Source organism: Epinephelus lanceolatus, chromosome 1 (genome assembly GCF_041903045.1).
Source record: "Epinephelus lanceolatus isolate andai-2023 chromosome 1, ASM4190304v1, whole genome shotgun sequence".
Taxonomy (NCBI): Eukaryota; Metazoa; Chordata; class Actinopteri; order Perciformes; family Serranidae; genus Epinephelus; species Epinephelus lanceolatus.
The window spans coordinates 25,697,867-25,716,372 of NC_135734.1; the positions used below are offsets into that span (position 1 = coordinate 25,697,867).

At 40.7% G+C, this 18,506-nt stretch overlaps 2 protein-coding genes across 2 annotated transcripts; both read left to right on the forward strand.

The window, feature by feature from the left end:
* The first annotated feature begins 2,380 nt into the window (after positions 1-2,380).
* parp3 (poly (ADP-ribose) polymerase family, member 3) lies at positions 2,381-8,769 on the forward strand. Its single transcript, XM_033625487.2, has 11 exons — positions 2,381-2,551; positions 2,859-3,058; positions 3,162-3,287; positions 3,478-3,657; positions 3,763-3,901; positions 5,457-5,680; positions 5,776-5,931; positions 6,041-6,127; positions 6,209-6,386; positions 6,490-6,633; positions 7,723-8,769. Exons 2-11 carry the CDS (start codon positions 2,876-2,878, stop codon positions 7,893-7,895), a joined length of 1,590 nt encoding a protein of 529 aa, XP_033481378.1. The 5' UTR covers positions 2,381-2,551; positions 2,859-2,875; the 3' UTR covers positions 7,896-8,769.
* Positions 8,770-10,015: 1,246 nt separating this feature from the next.
* Positions 10,016-15,044, forward strand: gpr61l (G protein-coupled receptor 61-like). The gene is made up of 2 exons (XM_033627700.2): positions 10,016-10,325; positions 12,010-15,044. Exon 2 carries the CDS (start codon positions 12,062-12,064, stop codon positions 13,352-13,354), a length of 1,293 nt encoding a protein of 430 aa, XP_033483591.1. The 5' UTR covers positions 10,016-10,325; positions 12,010-12,061; the 3' UTR covers positions 13,355-15,044.
* Positions 15,045-18,506: the final 3,462 nt, after the last annotated feature.

An 18,506-nucleotide genomic window follows, 5' to 3' on the forward strand; every position in this document is an offset into this window, starting at 1 on the left:
GTTGGGGGTCGCAGAGGGCTGGAGCCTATCCCAGTTCACATTGGGTAAGAGGCGGGGTACACCTTGGACAGGTTGCCAGACAATCACAGGGCTAATATAAAGAGACCAACAACCATTTACGCTCACATTCACACCTATGGGCAATTTCACCAATTAACCTAACCTGTATCTGCATGTCTTTGGATTGTGGGAGGTAGCTGGAGCACTTGAAGAAAACCCACGCTGACATGGGGAGAGATAAAAAAAAAAAAAGATCAGTCAGCATCACATAATGTGTCTTTTTTAATGTGGTGGAGAGATTTTTCAGCCAAAGTTAAAACAACAAAGATGTGATGGGTTAAAGTGTTATTTGTAGTGCCCGCCCCATTGACTTCAATAAAACTGACACCAAACTCCGGCTCCTTGAAATCTCTCAACTGTCATCATGGCCGTTTCTTCTTTTATATTTTTCTTGCATTCTGGTGAATTTTCAGCACCAGTTTGTGCCTTTCCTGCATCAGTTTATGGTGTAAATTTCATTGATTTTGTAAACATAAAACTCATCTGCTACTTTCATATTTTTAACGTAGATAAATACTCATGTTCTAAAAACTGAGGAGGACATGTCCCCTATGATGCCTGCAGACTCCGGTGAGTGTTCTGTGTTAATGTTGCTTGACCTCCATGCAGCACCATTCTTATAGACAGACTGTAACAGTGGGCAGGTATTACAGGAACTGCTCTGGACTGGTTTTCTTCATGTATAACCAACAGGAAACTTTTTATCACCATTGAGGAATATTCCTCAAGAACTGCTCAGTCAAAACATGGAACTCCACAAGGATCAGTTTTGGGACCTGTTCTCTTCACCCCGTATATGCTACTTTTGGGACAGAAAATACATCATCATAACATCTCTTTCTATAGCTATGTGGATGATACACAGCTCTACCTGTCTTTTAAACCCTTTGACACCAGTAAATTTGCTTCTCTTCATAGTTGCCTATATGACATAAAAAGCTGGATGTCCCAAAACGTCTTACAATTCAACTCTGAAAAGACAAAAGTTCTCATCATTGGTGCTGAACATATCTTAAAACAAACGCAGCCACTAATCATCCCCCTCCCTCCGAACATAAAATCAAGTGTTAAAAAAAAAATCTGTGTGTTTGGACAGCAATTTGACCCTGGAGCAACATGTAAAGAATGTAGTCCAGTATTGTTTTTACCAGCTGAGGAATATCTCCAAATATAGGTCACTTCTGTCCCAATAACCCAGAAAAGATCACACCTTGATTACTGTAATGCCTTGCTCACCTGCCTAAACAATTAAGCTATACATCAGCTCCAAATCATTCAAAATTCAGCAGCTAGACTTTTAACCAATACAAAACGATCCTCACACATCACACCTATTTTAGCCTCCCTGCATTGGCTTCCATTCTCTTTCAGAATCCATTTTTGAAGCACTTTTAATTACATACAAGGCTGTCAATGATTTGGCACCAGAGTAACTGAGCTTCTCAAACTTTACTGTCCAAACAGGCCCCTCAGGTCTGCTAGTCTGGGTCTTCTAACTGTTCCAGAGTCCAGGTTGCAGACAAAGGGTGATCGAGACTTTTCAGTTCTTGCTCCTTGGCTTTGGGACAGCCTCCTACTGAGCATCAGATCAGCTGACTCTGGTCACGTCTTAAAATCTAATCTGAAAACTTACTTTTACAGAGTGGCCTTTCTTTACAGTTGATAAGACTTATTGTGTGTATGGGAGTTAATCTATTTGCAGCCATGTGCATATGTATGCATGCTTACAGGTGTATATGTTGGTGTAAGGGTATGTTTCATGTCTTGTTTTATTAGTACCACTTTTGTTTTGTATGGAAGTGTATGTATTTGCATCCATATGTTTATGTATGCACGCTTACAGGTATACATTTGTTTAAAGTGTATATGTTGGTGTAGGCGTATGTTTTATGTGTTATGTTCTATTAGTATAACTTTTGTTTTGTGTTTGCTTTCAGCTCGAAAAGTGCTCTCAAAATAAAGTTGTTATTATTATTATTCATTATTTATTTGTATTATTATAATGTCCCCCACACCCCACCACAAATCTACACCCATGCCTTTAAGTATATGCTCAACTGTGAAGCTGTTTCAACAGAAGATAGGATAACAGTTGCTGTTAACATTAGGGAAAATACGAATTTCCCGCTGTTAGACACTAATATTTATAAAATAAATAAGCAATAAGTCAATTCCCATCATTATTATTACAATGTTATTACTACTATATTTCTTTTTTAAAGGTTTTGAGGGAACAGTACACACCGAGATAAGCTAGGTGGCAGTAGCCGTTAGCCAGCTGAAGACAGCAGGGCTAATACAGGAAACAGTGGAGCTCCTCCTCTTCCTCCGACTGTAAACTGTGTGTAAACTTCCCGAAAATCTGACTCAGACCTGTTTAGCCAACAGTCATCCCGGGGACAGCTTCTGCAGCGAGGAGACCGTGTCTGTGTGTCTGTGTAACGTTACCGTCCTGTGTCGCAGCCCGGCCGACTCTGTTTAAAGTTTAAAGGTAAGCTCCCAGCTGAGGGCAATTCAGGTCGTCTCCGGGATAAACAGGAGGGCGGAGGTAGTGTGACATCCTTCTTACAAAACATAGCAAAACTACTATGAACTACAATGTAATTACTAGTGCTTGTGGTGGTATTTAGTTGTAGCTCACTTATTACTCAATAAGTACATGCATGGTGAATTACTTCAGTTGTTTTGTTGATCCTGACTGATGATCAGCCACCGAGGCTTAGCTGCTCTGTGTAGGCATGTCTGAGCTTGTCCAGGCATCATGCCCAGATGACCAACAGGGGCAAGTTTGTGTGCAGGCTTTTCATCCAGGACCATGCCACCGAAGAGACGAGCTGCCTCTGCTGCCAAGGCAGGTGGCAAGAAGGCAAAAAAACAGGAGCCGGAGACACCCAAGCCTAAGGATGCCTTCACCTCTGCAAAAGAGGCCCTTCTGGCTGCAGGGCCACAGGTGAAAGGCAAGAGGAAGGTGGATGAGCACTGCTCAGTGTCAGGAGAGGTAAGACAAATATACTCTATAATAACACAAATACCTAGATGAGTGTGAATCATATTTAAAGAGTAAAATAAAATGTGAAAAAATGTTGTGTTGTCTCCACCAGGTACACGAGGACTACGACTGCATGCTCAATCAGACCAACATCGGGCATAACAATAATAAGTTTTATGTCATTCAAGTTATTAAACAAAATAAGAGTTACTACACATGGAACAGATGGGGGAGAGTGGTACGTTCTGCAGCAGATTACTGCTACCTTCTTTATGTTTTGCACATTTATTACACATTAAATATTAGTAACTACTATACTTGTACACTAGTATGATAACATCCAGTCTGGACAGACAGCTTGTAGAGTGTTTCATTTTGTGTTATAGAACAAATTGACCCTGATTGCTTCATCTCTTATTTAAATTCAGGGGGAAGTGGGACAAAGCAAACTCAATGTCTTCAATAACCCTGAGAGCGCTATCAAGGACTTTGAGAAGAAGTTTAAGGACAAGACAAAGAACAACTGGAGCGATCGGGCGAATTTTGTGTCTCACTCCGGGAAGTACACCCTGATCGAGGTGGATGGAGAGCAGGATGCTGAGGTCAAGGTAATGTGAATATGAAGCCTAGACTAGACTACATTGAAGAAAAAACTTTGAAATTCAGCATCAGCTCTAGCAGAATCTCACTGGCTTTACTTTTTGACATTGCAGGTGGACACTGTCGACGGACAGGGTGCCAAAGTCACCAAGAATGTCCTACCTTGCACCCTTGATAACCCCACCAAGAAGCTCATCGAGCTCATTTTCAGCAATGACATGTTCAAGGAGGCGATGGAATGTATGAACCTAGGTGGGTGTGTCTCCATTTACCAACCAGTTAATACAGGCAGGTTTGTGCAGTATGCAAAAGATCAGAGTGCATGAATACTTATTCTGCGACACACCTGTTCAGCACGACTGCTTGCTGCACTAAATAGGATAATGATTCCTGAACTTTTCCACGACTACCTTGAATTTCAGTATTATTTAGACATGTTGGAAACTTGGAGATCAAAGAGTGCAGACTGTGACATGTAAATGATTGACCGTTGCCTTAAAGAGAGGGTGAAGTCTGCATTTACACAACCCGGCTCCATATCTCAACAAGTTGAACAAAGCTGATCTGTGTCTTTGGGTTTGTTAACAAGATCATTGTTATTACATGTCACATGTTACAAAGTAACTAAAGTAAGAATTTGCACCCTAAAGAAGCAGTGAATAGGGTTTAGGGGGCTCTATTGGCAGGTATTGAATATAATATTTATAACTATATTTTTATAAGGGTATGATCTACTTATTTGTGTTTTCATTTCCCGAAAATGAGCTCCATATTTACATAGGGAGTGCAGCTGACTTTTATATTTTTGTGGTGGCCAAACAGTGTAATTACATCCATCACATGATGCCCTGGATCCCATAGACTCACATGGTGAAAGAGACATCTATAAACTTGTGAATAATTTCTTTTAAACAACAAAAAAACCCTGCAAAATGACTCATTTCACTGTCCAAATTTGATCCATTTGGTCCAATAGCATTTGGAAAGTAGAAGAGCTGCACAGTTGAATACTTTGTCCCCATTGAGTGGAGGCAGAAATCTCAAGTGCGCCTGCTCCATGGGCTGCACAATTCAGACGCAGTGCTGACCACCCTAGTAATGCGGCTGTTAACTTTTTTGGCTTTATAACAACTTTCATAAAAATGAACCCTGTAATCAATTCTCTTTATACATGCATAGAGCAGGTCCTCCTCCACAGAACACACCCTGCTATAGTGTAACAGAAGCTCTGAACAGACAAACAAAACACTGGCTCTACAAAAGGAAAGGGAGGTGTAAGGGATGACATTTATTTTGTGAAGAGATTACCATTTACCATCCCTGGTATAAGGTGGCTGATCTCATTCTCTGTTTAGACGATAAGGAACACATTGTTTTCCCCAATTTGCAGACATTTTTGGCCACTATTCTTCTTTGACTTTGCTGCTAACTGCTAACAGCTTCTTTTTAAATTTCCCGCAGTGGTCGCATGAATAGCATGCAGTCAAAATGTCACACCTAAGCCGCCCATGATCCTGTCCTGCCGGCTGTCCTTTTTTTATAGACATTGTTTCGGCGCTGTTAGTAACTCTGATGCCAGCTTAAAGGCGAGACAACTCTGTCCCCCCATTTCGCTATTGTATCTTTCATACAGAACAGTGAAACAACGTACCAGCAGGAAGTTCCCGCCTTGAAGAGGCCGTGAAAAAGGGGCTAGTGTGAGATGCCTTTTTTTTTTTTTAGCAAAAACAAAGAAAATATAAAATAACTGATCTATATGTTTGTGTGTTTGCGTGTGTGCGTGTATGTATGTGTGTGTGATACATAGACATCAAGAAGATGCCTTTGGGCAAGCTTAGTAAACTTCAGATTGCAAAGGGCTTTGAAGTGTTGGAGGAGATCGAAGGAGCCATGAACCAAAAAAGTAAAAACTCACGTCTGGAACAACTCTCCTCAAAGTTCTTCACCACAATCCCTCACAACTTTGGCCGGAACAGACCGCCAACCATCAACGACAAAGAGACTGTGGAGAAGAAGAAAGAGATGCTGATGGTGCGATTTTTTTGAGATTATATGTTGGAATGAGCTGTCTTTCAATGATGTTTTCTCAGTCCTAAAATCATTCTCCTTTGACATGCTCTGTTAAGGTGCTGGCTGACATTGAGCTTGCCCAGACTCTGAAGTCAGAGACTGAAAAGGCTCAGGAAGAGATGATAGAGACGGTTCCTCACCCTCTGGACCAGGACTACAGTTCTCTCAACTGTCGCCTCACTTTAATGGACAAGAATACAGAGACATTCAAGGTACTGTGTTAAAAGTGATGACAAGGTTTAGTAAATACAAAGCACTCAGATCACGTTTCATTCATGGTCTCTTGTCCACTGATATTAACTTATTTTTTCTTATTTAAAGATCATAGAAAAGTACCTGAAAGAGACTGGAAATGGTTACCGCAAACCAAAAATTATCGATGTCTGGGAGGTCGATAGAGAGACAGAGGTGGGAACTGCAGTCCATCTTGTTATATGTGACCCAGAAGATTGAAGTTCTGTGACCTAACACATATCTTGCACATTGCAGGGACGGCGGTTTAGCGAGAATGAAGATCTGGAGAACCGCCGTCTGCTGTGGCATGGTACAAACATAGCTGTGGTGGCAGCTATCCTGAAGAGCGGTCTGAGGATAATGCCCCACTCAGGAGGCCGTGTTGGTCGCGGTATCTATTTTGCATCTGAAAACAGCAAGTCTGCAGGTTACGGTGAGGCTGAAAAGACAGATTGAAGAAGATAACAAAAGCATTGATCATAATCATAATGATTACCAGGTGTTTGAAAACTTCCATTTTTCTGTCGTGTTTTTAGTGCGCTGCTGTAAAAATACTGGAGTGATGTTTCTGAGTGAGGTAGCCCTGGGCAAAGAATGTACCATCACTAAAGACAACTCCTCCCTGAAGAAGGCCCCTGCAGGCTATGATTGTGTGGTGGCACGAGGATCAGTGGAGCCAGGTACAGTACTTCCTCAGTTTTATCCATGCAGTGAAATTAAGCCTGTCTTGCGCTCAGGTTCACTGTCAGTATATTGAGAAAGCCTCAGTAACTCTCCCCCAACCCCTCTCCGGGTTGGGGGAGAGTTACTGCCTTAAGCGAGGGAGTTCAAGTATCTCGGGGTCTTGTTCAGGAGTGAGGGTAGAATGGAGTGTGAGATGGATCGGCAATTTGGTGTGGCTTCTGCAGTGATGCAGCCGCTGAGCCGGAAGGTGAAGCTTTCGATTTACTGGTCCATCTCCATCCCAACCCTCACCTATGGTCATGAGTTCTGGGTAGTGACCGAAAGAATGAGATCGCGGATACAAGCGGCCGAAATGAGTTTCCTCCATGGGGTGTCTGGGCTCAGCCTTAGAGATAGGGTGAGGAGCTCAGACATTCGGAGGGAGCTCGGAGTAGAGCCGCTGCTCTTTAACATCGAAAGGGGTCAGTTGAGGTGGTTCAGGCATCTGATCAGGATGCCTCCTGGGCGCCTCCTGCTGGAGGTGTTCTGGGCACGTCCCACTGGTAGGAGGCCCCAGGGCAGACCCAGAACACACTGGAGGGATTACATATCTCAGCTGGACTGGGAACGCCTTGGGGTCCCCCAGGAGGAGCTGGAAAGTGTTGCTGGGGAGAGGGATGTCTCGGGTGCTTCACTCTGCCTGCTGCCCCCGCGACCCGGTGGATGAAAATGGATGGATGGGCTGGGCAATAAGTCGATGTTGGTATAATGATATGACACTAAATATGGTCTTAGATTTTGGATATCGTTACGTCCTCAGTGTTTGCCCGGTTTTAAAGAATTACTCAGTAATCACAGTAAAGTGATGTAATTTTCTGAACTTTCAGACAGTTGTAGCTGTTCTTTTATTAGGCTTTATCCACTTACTGATGATTCTTTATCAAAAATCTCATTGTGGAAATATTTTGTGAAAGCACCGATAGACAATTCTACAATATTGTCACTGTATCGATATTGAGGTATCTCATCAAAAATATTGTGATGTTTGATTTCCTCTATATCCCCCTACCCTTGTGTGGTAAAGCTGTTTGCTACTTTGTTTTCAGATCCATCCAAGGACACCTTCATCACCCTGGAGGGCAAGAAGGTGGCTGTGCCTCAGGGTAAGCCTATAGAGCAGCCCCAGTTCAAAGACAGCTACTTCAGCAACAGCGAATATCTCATCTACAAAGAGAGCCAGTGTCGCCTTCGCTACCTGCTGGAGCTTAACATGCATTGATTTAACTCAAGGAAAAGAAGCAGGTTCCCTGGAAGAAAAATATCCTCATTCCCTCTATATATAAGGAGTTTACTAAAAAGCTTGGCTATCCTGTTTTCTTAAAGTGATATGGTAACTGTCTTTATTATTATGGTTATTGTGCATATATCGCTATCATGATTCATAAGTGACTCATACTTCTCTGTGCCTTATATTTTGCACACTATAAATCTGGCCTGGGGGTGGTGGGCTGTGTTTCCGTTGCAATACATGCTGACTTACAACTTTTTCCCATGCAAAACGATTACTTTCTCACTTCTTTAAATCTCTTAAAGGCCTTTAGATATTTGCACTGTTTTGTTTTAATATTTCATGCTGCACCTTTTGTTCTATTTGATGTCTCAGTTTTGGTTTGTGTAGCTTACTTCTTACATATTTAATTATTAAATCAGGCTGGTAATGCTTATATAAACCTGTCCCTTAGAGAGGAAACTATCTTTGATATGTAGGAGGACTTAACTGCATGCCTTGGCAGTTATAGACACTTTAATGTTATGTAGTAGAGCAGAAGTAAAAATGATACTCTATGCATAGATATGTTTGCAGACAGAGTTCTAAAGTGCAATTTGTGGCGAATGTGCAAGCACTGTTACAAATCTATTATTTAAAGAAAGACCCTGAAAGTTCTTCTGCTGTGCAAAATAATGTAACACGTAAGTCATGAAAAGCTCGGTCAGATTTTCTTCTCAGTAGGTCTTCTTGCTGTATAACACTAAATACCACCACATGGTGTCACTAATGAGCAACTCTGTTTGTAATGTTTTTGCCTCAGCATTTTTGCACTAAGAAAGTACTTGAACCAGTAATTGATTAATAAACTTAAGTGCCCCTCCTACTTGTTGCAATGTTTTTCCTTTTGGATGTTTTCAAGTATCACAGGTTTTATGGTCATTGTGTATTTACCAATAATGTTTTTCATATAAGACATTTCCAGTATGGTGCTGCATGACATTTGATAAAAGGTAATATAATTAATTTGCATGGTAGTAATACATATACGTAGATAAAGATGGTGATGTTGGTGTGTGAAATTAGTAAGATTCCCCAGGCTAAAAAATAATATTTTCAGATTTACATCCTGTAGCACATTGGAAATGCATACAATCAAATAATCATGTTGCTGATATCTCTCATTTTGCATAACTTTGAGATAAAAGTTCAAAAGAGTTCAGATAAAAATCTTGCTTTCTCACCTACCTGGAAAGAGGATGAATTAAAAATGTAGATAGAGCAGTTAGACATATTTGAAATATCGTGCTACAGATTTTAGTAAAAAATATTAACAGGCTAAATCTTATTTCAGCACTGAAAATTGTTTCTGGTCCCTATAGCACGTGTATGGATTTGCATTTACTAGACAATATTTTCTGATGTCTCTGGCTTCTCACAAAATTAAAAAAGGTCTGTCTGAAAGTCCTACAGAGCAAATTATTTAGTTATCCTGTTCAGGAAATAAAATCCAAATTCAAATTGTACTTCGAAAACTTCCTGTGATTAACATAAACAGGACTATTGAGTTAGTTTTGTATGACCTGGTGATTGTAAAATTGAGATAAAAATGTGTCTAAACATTGTTCAGATAGCTCAGACGCTGCAGATCAGATTGTGGGAAACTTGTTTGTTTCAGCCTTCACGTTTTTTGACACTGATTAGCTCAAGGAAGCTGCTACAATTAAAGGCCACAACAGTAACACTAGACATACTGGCTCAGCTTACACAAATGAAGACATTTCAGATGGATAAAACATATAATACAGTGCCTTTTGTACTATGCAGCTTAACAAGGAAAGAATATTCAGGTAGAGTATTTATAATGTTAAGTAGTCATGTGCAGACTGGCTTTTTGGGCCTCTTATTTGCATACATAGTTAAGCTTATGTGAAGAGCCAGAGCTAGCTGCGCCAGAGTAAACCTCAGTTTCCTGTTTGACCTGGTGGACGTTAGGACCCAGGGACGACTCGGCTCTAGAAGGGGGACAGTGGAGTGTGTGTCTATCTGAAAGCAAAAAAAGAAAAACACTATCACACACAATACAATGTGTGACAGTCACTGCCATACACAGCACAGGACCTTACTGGTGGAGGGGTGAGGAGAGATAGGAAGCATCATTTGACATCAAAAATCATCAATCAGTATTTCTTTAACTGGAGATGTACATGTGTGATGAGTCTGGACCTCTGAATCTGAAGCCTCATGAAGAACTAGACCTCAGTTAGTTAACTGGACTTGATGACATGGATTTTCTGCTGTAGGACTATTTTGGTTTTTGGAAAATGAAATAAAGTTGGTTTGGGCCTCTTGAATATTAACGTGGGATTTTAACAGCAGCTTTGTCAAGTCAATCATCTGTTTGGTCTGAACTGTACCACAAAAACACAAAGTGGAACATGGGTAAGTCTTTTCATGCACAATACATCTTGGTTTTCTACAGAATTTTAATTTCAATCAACAATCAATGTGTTTTACCACACTATTGGATATCAGTACATCTTTGCATTGGCCATATTGGATAAGTGTCAGGTGTTGATATTTTCTCAAAATCACTTTTCTACATAGACTTTGTAGAGAAAAAAATGATTTAAGCTTACAAATGAAAATCTTTGTACTGAGATTGCATAAAGAGTGTGTTCAGAGCTTTAATAGATGGATGCAGGTGAAAGCTTAAATTGTCTTTTAACTTGTCAGCACTTATCATTCTGACCGAAAGGACAGACGTGCATTTCTCCAATATTAATGGGTTTTAAATGTCACAATATTTTTTTTCTCCGTCCAACAAAAACTCATATGCACATTGTTTATTCATAAAATCTGTCCTTTGGTTTTACATGACACCATCTAGTATATCACATTGGTTTGCTTCTATTTTTCATGGATAGAGTGTTGAAAAAGAGGATTAGCAGATGTAATGTCAAATAGTCAAATGTATATTGGACAGTTTGACCTAAAACAAAAGCACGAAGGTCTCTGTTAGCAAACAGGTCAGACTATTGAGGCATACTTGTTGTCCTCACAACTCTTATCTTTAATATCAGTGTAGAATGGCCCTTAAGGGGGCTTATACTGATTGCACATAAACAAGGCCCTTCATTGCTGTGTTTGACTGTAAACTGTTTCCAGTTAACACACAAGTGTGTTTGTTTACACTTAAAACGTGAAAGCAATTTTTTCCGTTTCCAAACAGAAATCAGCAGAAATGTAATTGTGATATTTTTCCATGATTTAAGTTGATATTAAATAATCATACATCTGCATCCAGTGGGGCCCCCAGATATTTTTCATAGAGGTGGCCAGAAGGGACCAATGAAAATGTTGGGGTGACACACCAAAACCAAAAGCCACAATTAATTTCAGGAATTGGCTTATAGTATAAGTGAGACTAGTATAAAATTCTGTCAGTATGGAGAGTTAAGGGATTGGATACTGATATACTATAGTCCAGTGGTTCCCAAGTGGTCCAGCCATGGGGTCCAGAAATCTCTCCAGTCATTAGTAACAATCCTGTTTTAATGTGTGATGTATCAATACATGTTAGGCAATTCATTGTTCTTCAAGGCTGGGCTGGTTGTCCTTTTCCTTAAAAAAGACAAAAATAGCTTTAATTTGAAGGAGTACATTGATTGTAAGGAAAACAACACATTAATTGGACAAGCCTTCTCAAGCTGCTCAAACTTGTGGGTACCCATAGAACCCTTTTTCATTCAGATATCTTGAGGTGAGCGTTCAAGGGACTCCTTTGAAAATGGCCATGCCAGCTGTATCCTCATCAAAAATTAGGAGTGTTATTTAGCTTCCTTGCCACCAAACCATGCTGAAATGGTTGGTACCATTTCCGTAGTGCTAGTTTAAAAAATTAAAGTGCCACAGCATCTTACAGATAGTCATATCAGCCTCCAATTATTTTTGCTTGCAGGGACAGCAACTGAATTAAAAAGACACCATTGCCTGCATCAGTATTCAATACTATTAAACTATAACTACATATTATATCTGTAATTTGTTAATGGATGAATATACTTAAAATGTTTGAAATGCTATGTTTTTTTATGACTAACTGTTTTCTGTGTTCTCGACACAGGACATCCACATATGAAGACATCTGAGACAGAAATGGAGCTTGTGAATGAATAATGGCTGACAAGATTGGTCCCATGATAGCCGCTGTGCCAAACCACTCGGTGCCAAATCTCACCACTGCCCCATGGGAGCCCAATCCTACGGTTCCTGCCAATGTGGGCGTCGTCACGAGCTCCCAATCACAAATCAAAGACCTTTTTGGGTTGTTCTGCATGGTGACCCTTAACCTCATCGCTTTGCTGGCCAACACTGGTGTGATGGTGGCCATTGCTCGTGCGCCCCACCTGAAGAGGTTTGCTTTCGTGTGTCACCTTTGTGCGGTGGACCTGCTGTGTGCCATCCTTCTCATGCCACTGGGTATCATATCCAGCTCAGCGTTCTTTGGCACAGTGGTGTTTACTGTCCTGGAGTGCCAGGTTTACATCTTCCTCAATGTTTTCCTCATCTGTCTCTCCATCCTCACCATCACAGCCATCAGTGTGGAGCGTTACTTCTATATCGTACATCCCATGCGTTATGAAGTCAAGATGACCATCAACCTTGCTATTGGTGTCATGCTACTAATCTGGGTTAAGTCAGCCCTCTTAGCTTTGGTCACGCTGTTTGGATGGCCAGCTTATGGACCTCAGAGCTCTATAGCTGCAGCTCACTGCTCCCTCCATGCGAGCCACAGTCGTCTAAGAAGTGCATTTGCTGTGCTCTTCAGTGTGGTTTGTTTCCTGGTTCCTGCCGTGGTTATCTTTGCTGTTTACTGTGCCGTGTACAAGGTAGCTCGTTCTGCAGCCCTGCAGCAAGTCCCTGCTGTGCAAACGTGGGCAAATTCGAGCCCTGCTAAGGATCGCTCAGACTCTATCAACAGCCAGACCACCATGATCACCACCACCCGCACTCTGCCCCAAAGACTATCTCCAGAGAGGGCCTTCAGTGGAGGCAAGGCAGCTCTTACCTTGGTGTTCATAGTGGGCCAGTTCTTTGTTTGCTGGTTGCCCTACTTCATCTTCCACCTGCAAATGTCTCTGACTGGCTCTATGCACAGCCCCGGGGACTTGGAGGAGGCTGTCACCTGGCTGGCCTACTCCTCCTTTGCAGTTAACCCGTTCTTCTACGGCATGCTGAACAGGCAGATCAGAGAAGAGCTGGTAAAGTTTCGGCGCTGCTGCTTGACCCAGCCGGCGGAGTTTGGGACATCCAGCCATGAGGGTTCCCTTCAGGAGAACTTCCTCCAGTTCATCCACAGAACCACAAGCACAGCTGAAACCCCACCCAGCTGTACTAACTCCCGTCCCAAAAACACTGTGGAGCAGGGGACGAAGATCCCTGGACAAATACCTGAGGAGCAGGCTTAGACATTGACCAACATGAGCTATGGACCACAGTGCTAATACATGGGCAATGTCAGTTTGTTGTAGGTGGGCCTTTTTTTGTTCTTCTCAAAGGATAGGCTCACATCTGGAGTCTGTCCTAAAACAATACTGACATGCTCATATGTACATACATGCCATATGTAAGTATTAAAATCATCCACTCAAAGGAGCAGTGTGTAAGATTTTGTGGGATTTAGTGGCATCTAGTGGTGAGGATTGCAGATTGCAACCAGCTGAAACTTCTTCCTGTCAGAATTCCTTCATTGTTCACTTTTCAGGTTTTTTTTTTTTTTTTTTGTTTTTTTTTTTACCAGAAACTGAATTATCCGCAGAGGTCACTTCCTCTCCAGAACAAACTGATAACTTAAGATCCAAACGTTCAGGAGTTTTCCTCTCCAAAACAAATGGATCTTGTGATTCAAATCAGTAAAAACACTGAATAAAGCAGTTTTACATAAATACAAAATCAGTGTTTTTCTGACACTGCTTGTCATGGAGGGGCTACTAATCACAGTGGCCAATGCAAAAATGCAAATCCACAAAAAACGCTAATGGCCCTTTATAGAGTCAGTGTTTGGTTTGTGTCTTCTGGGCTAAAAACATGGTGGTGAAAGACTGGGACTCCATGGACGAGGACCCACTCCCCATGTAGATATAAACTGCTTATTCTACGGAAACAAGAACACAACAGTTCTAATTTTCAGGTGAATATACACCAAAGAAAACATACTTGTGACATTATAGTCCATTTCTGCCAATATATATCCTACACAAGTTCAAGTAGCAATGTAGGAATACTCCGTTACAAACAGTACAAAAGTATTAGCAACATAATTTACAAGACAAGTGGAAGTATTAGTCTCATTGTACTCATGTACTCAGTACTTTCATGTTGTCAAAGTGGAGCTTATTTTAACTTCTTAATATAATTTTGCATTTTAATCTTAAACAATGGATTATATTTTATAAACTTATCACATCATTTGTGTCACATCCTAATTTCAAAAAGTAACTACTGACTATACATTTGAAATAAATGTAGTACAGTATAAAGTACAATACTTGAGTAAATGTACTTACTGTAGTTATTTTCCACCACTGATAATTTTAATCTAAGTGATGGAAGATGGATCAGTGACAGTGGCTACCCCCCCTACATTTCCATTAAAACTGTTCTAAGAGGAGGTCTCTCTTTTTTGACAGGAGGAACAATAACAACAGCCAATACTCATACCAATGCACATGTCGGCATGTTGGTATTGTTTAAAGATAAACTTGAACAAATGTGACCCTATCCTCTGAATACATCCTAAATGCCCTGTGCCTTTTATCATCTAATTCAGGTTGGTTTTCCTCATTTTAGGTCAAGGTGCTATGGCTGTACTGTAACATGAAATATTGAAATAGTGATAAATGTTCCTCTGTGCATATTTTCTATTCATATCACAATTGGCCTGATTTTAATGACGTTTGTAGAAAATGTTTTATAGGTTTGTTTGTTTATACAAGTGAAACTCTGGAGTGTAACTACAATAATAAGGTCATGATTGGATGGATATTTAAATGTTTTATTGTATTTAATTTGGAACAGTTTGTATTCCATACAAACATGTGTTGGTTCCACTGTATCTGTTTGTTCATGTCAATAACAATATAAATGTTGTATGGTGGCTGAGTCGGCTGAATTTAGTGAAGCACTGGTAAATGTTGCCAAGCAGCGGTATAGACTGATGTGGAGGCCATTACAGAGTGACATCTCTCATGAATCTGAGCGACAATACCGCTGAGTTCCTGTGTGCAACAGATATGTTGATGGCAGCAAACGCTATCTGCCCTGTCGTCATGGAAATTGAGTGACTCACAGAGCAACGTGCACCTTCATGCTGGATGTATGCTTTAGCTTTAAATCCTGAGTCTACTAACTCCTGCTCGTACCTGCTTTTCTCATGCAGAGGGATTACACGAGACCTTTAAATTCAGACAGGGGCTTATTACCATGTGAATAGAGGCTGATGGTGGGGTTAGGTAGCACATTTCCACTGAAATATGGACTGCTATTATAGTGACATAGGTAGGAGGGAGGAGGAGATAGTGAATTTACAATGGAAATCACTACTGGGCTTTGATAATGCGCTGAGAGTGGTAACAAAGTGCTGTTTTATGGCCACTGCTGTTTGTATTAGTCGTTCACAAACAGCATTCAGGACAAATAGAGAAGAATAGTGTTGTTAAAGCAAATAACGGCAAACACCATTTTGCTGTTTGGCTGTCACTAACTGGGGCATACACCTCTTTTACAGATCTGTGATTGTGTACTTAATACTTTAAGGTGAATACTGCAATAGCTTTCTAACCACAGGATATGTGTATGAACACACACACACAGCATTGAAAGGGAACTATGCCCACATTCAGAATTCAAGGATGATATTCCTATGGTCTGAGACAATCCAAAAATATTAGTTAACATGAACAACTCTCTCCCAAATCCCAAAGTAAAGGGGCTAAAACTCAAATTAGTGATGCCATAGAGTGTAAAGTCTGGAGCTGCTCCATAGACAATGAATGAGGAGCACTCAGCTCAGAGCATATTTTCTATTTCAAAATAAGAATAATAGAGTAAAACTCACTGGGGTTTATCTCAAAAATACAAGACAGCAACACCCCATGTGTCCACAAAATTAAGCTCCAATTCATTGTCTGTGGAGCAGCTCCAGACTTAATACTTAACGGCATCACAGGTTTGGACCTACTTTTCAGGTCTTATCTTATCTTATCTTATCTTATCTTAATTGAGGTGGTGTTTCACTTTAAGTTTCTCCCTACAAATGACTCATCATTTCACAACCAAACCAGCAGGGCAAATTTAACTTACTTCAACAGCAAGAGGTAACAAATATACAAAGTGCATGCTGAGATTTTTCTTCGGCTCACCAAACATTAAAGACAACATTGTAGAAAGCAGACAAACAGTCAGTAAGACAAGTATATTAAGTCATTACAAAACACTTAAACACATTAAATCAGGTCATTTTTTGTGTCGTCGGTCACATTGTTGAGTTAAGAATACTGATGGCACTCGGGATGAAAGACTTCTTTTTTTAAAAAAAAAAAGATTTTTTTTTTGGACATTTTGCCTTAAATGGACAAGACAGGCAAGCATGATGGGGGGGATGACATGCAGCAAAGGACCAAAGGCTGGATTTGAACCCAGGCCACTGTGGCAACAGCCTTGTACATGGGGCGTCTGCTCTACTACTAAGCCACCAATGTCCCAAGGGATCAAAGACTTCTTGAGTAACTTTTTAGTTGCCAGACGGACTCTGTAGCGCCTCCCGGAGCTCAAGAGCTCAAACTGGCTAAAGAGAGGATGGTAGCCATCTGCCAGGATACTCCTCGCTTTCTTCCTCATCCTTTCTGCAAAGAGTTGGGTCAAGGGCTTTTGTTAGTTGCCATAGTCACAGTCCTCGGGAGTTTATTCTTGGATGTACAGCTAAGGTGATTGTTCCAGGCAGGAAGGTGAAAAGTTAAAACACTCTCAACCATAGTTTTGAACTGTAATTCTAAAATCTGTTGACTAACACAAAGGCCACTGGGTTTTCTAAGAGGATAAAGTTGCTGTGAGCATCTCTTGAAAATATACTCAGTATTTCCAGAGAAGCTCACATGGGAGTTCAGGACTGTACCAAGGTATTCAAAAGTTTCCACAGTTTAAAAACATTGGCCATCGAGTGAAACTGGCTCTGTCTTCAGATCTTGTTTCGTGCAAATAATCAATTCTTAAGTCCTGGCCACATTCATTTCTAACTTAGCGTGGGCCAGGTAGGCAGCTTCACCCACTGAGTCTGTTTGCTGTAAAAGACCAACTAAAGCCAGAACACAAGGTGTGAACAAATCATCAACTGCACCTGGATGAAGCATTTGTTAAACAAAACATCAATGAGTACACAGTCTACCTGGACAGACATCCTGTCTTCTGTACTCTTGTGACCTGTCTGAAGGACTTTTGAATCACCATCCATCACATTGCTACTAAAAACATTCAGAGCTTTGTATTTTCAACCTGAGTTCAGACATATATAATTTTAAATTAAAACAGATTAAAAAGACATGAGCATGTTGCTCCACAAACATCTGGAAGGACAGGTGTGACTGTCGGAGCTCAGCACTCAGCACTTATTTCTTTTGCAAATCTAATCAAATGGCAGGTGGGTAAGTAGTAAATGGTGTTTGTGTTAATATTGTATCATTTTTCAGGGCTGGCATTCATAATATGTGCATCCTTTAACACTGTCTCAGTCTGGAAATCTAATTCAAGATGTCTCTGACCTGAGTATGGTTTATACACAGTGCGGCTCACAGAGGACAGCAGCAGAGATCACCTGCTGAGCCTGATGATTCTGCAGAGGGTTGTTAGATGAGATTTGTAATCTCATCAGGATAAATAACTGCAAAGGAGAGAGCACTCACTCCAAAGTCAAACGATGTCACAAGACTAATAATAAAGATAAACTGACTCATGACAACACAAACAGTTTGATGTCTCTTGCAGTTGGCAAGTAAACAAAAATTTAGTCTTCCAAAATCCAGTCAGTAGCCCGCTTATTTAAAGTGTAACAGCAGATTAAGGATCATTGCATTGAAAAAAAAGGGAGCTTTCTTGTTACGTCAGGTGACGCCAGAGGACAGTATTATTGACAAGCTTATTGATGGTTATTAACATGTCCACTTCATCTGGACCTGTGACCTACAGGCTCAGAATAGATTTCTGAGACACTCACGATGGATGTTTGAATTACTGTGGCAAGGATCAAACTAAAGGTCCCTAAGGAGCCACACACTATTAAAAGCTCCCAGCAAGTTTAATTTTGCAACATCTCCATCTGACTGAGATCTTCGTCAGGCATTGAGAAAAAGAATTTCACAATGCCTGACAAAGACCTCTGTCAGATAAAACATCACACAATTACTGGGAGCTGTTATTTATACATTTTTTTGGATCTTTTGTTTGATATTTTGATCCAGCACCTTAAAGGTTTGTTAAATGTGTGCACCCTGTTACAGCGTAACATCCAACCAGGAATAACTGGATATGCACACTGTATACAGGTGTTTTTGTTTGTTTTTACTGATT

Excerpts from the sequence above, each read along its gene's own strand:
- parp3 (XM_033625487.2), top strand. The coding sequence starts at position 2,876 with ATGCCACCGAAGAGACGAGCTGCCTCTGCTGCCAAGGCAGGTGGCAAG. Across the intron at positions 3,288-3,477 it reads GGAACAGATGGGGGAGAGTG|GGGGAAGTGGGACAAAGCAA; the intron begins GTACGTTCTGCA and ends ATTTAAATTCAG. Across the intron at positions 6,387-6,489 it reads CAGCAAGTCTGCAGGTTACG|TGCGCTGCTGTAAAAATACT; the intron begins GTGAGGCTGAAA and ends TCGTGTTTTTAG.
- gpr61l (XM_033627700.2), top strand. The coding sequence starts at position 12,062 with ATGGCTGACAAGATTGGTCCCATGATAGCCGCTGTGCCAAACCACTCG.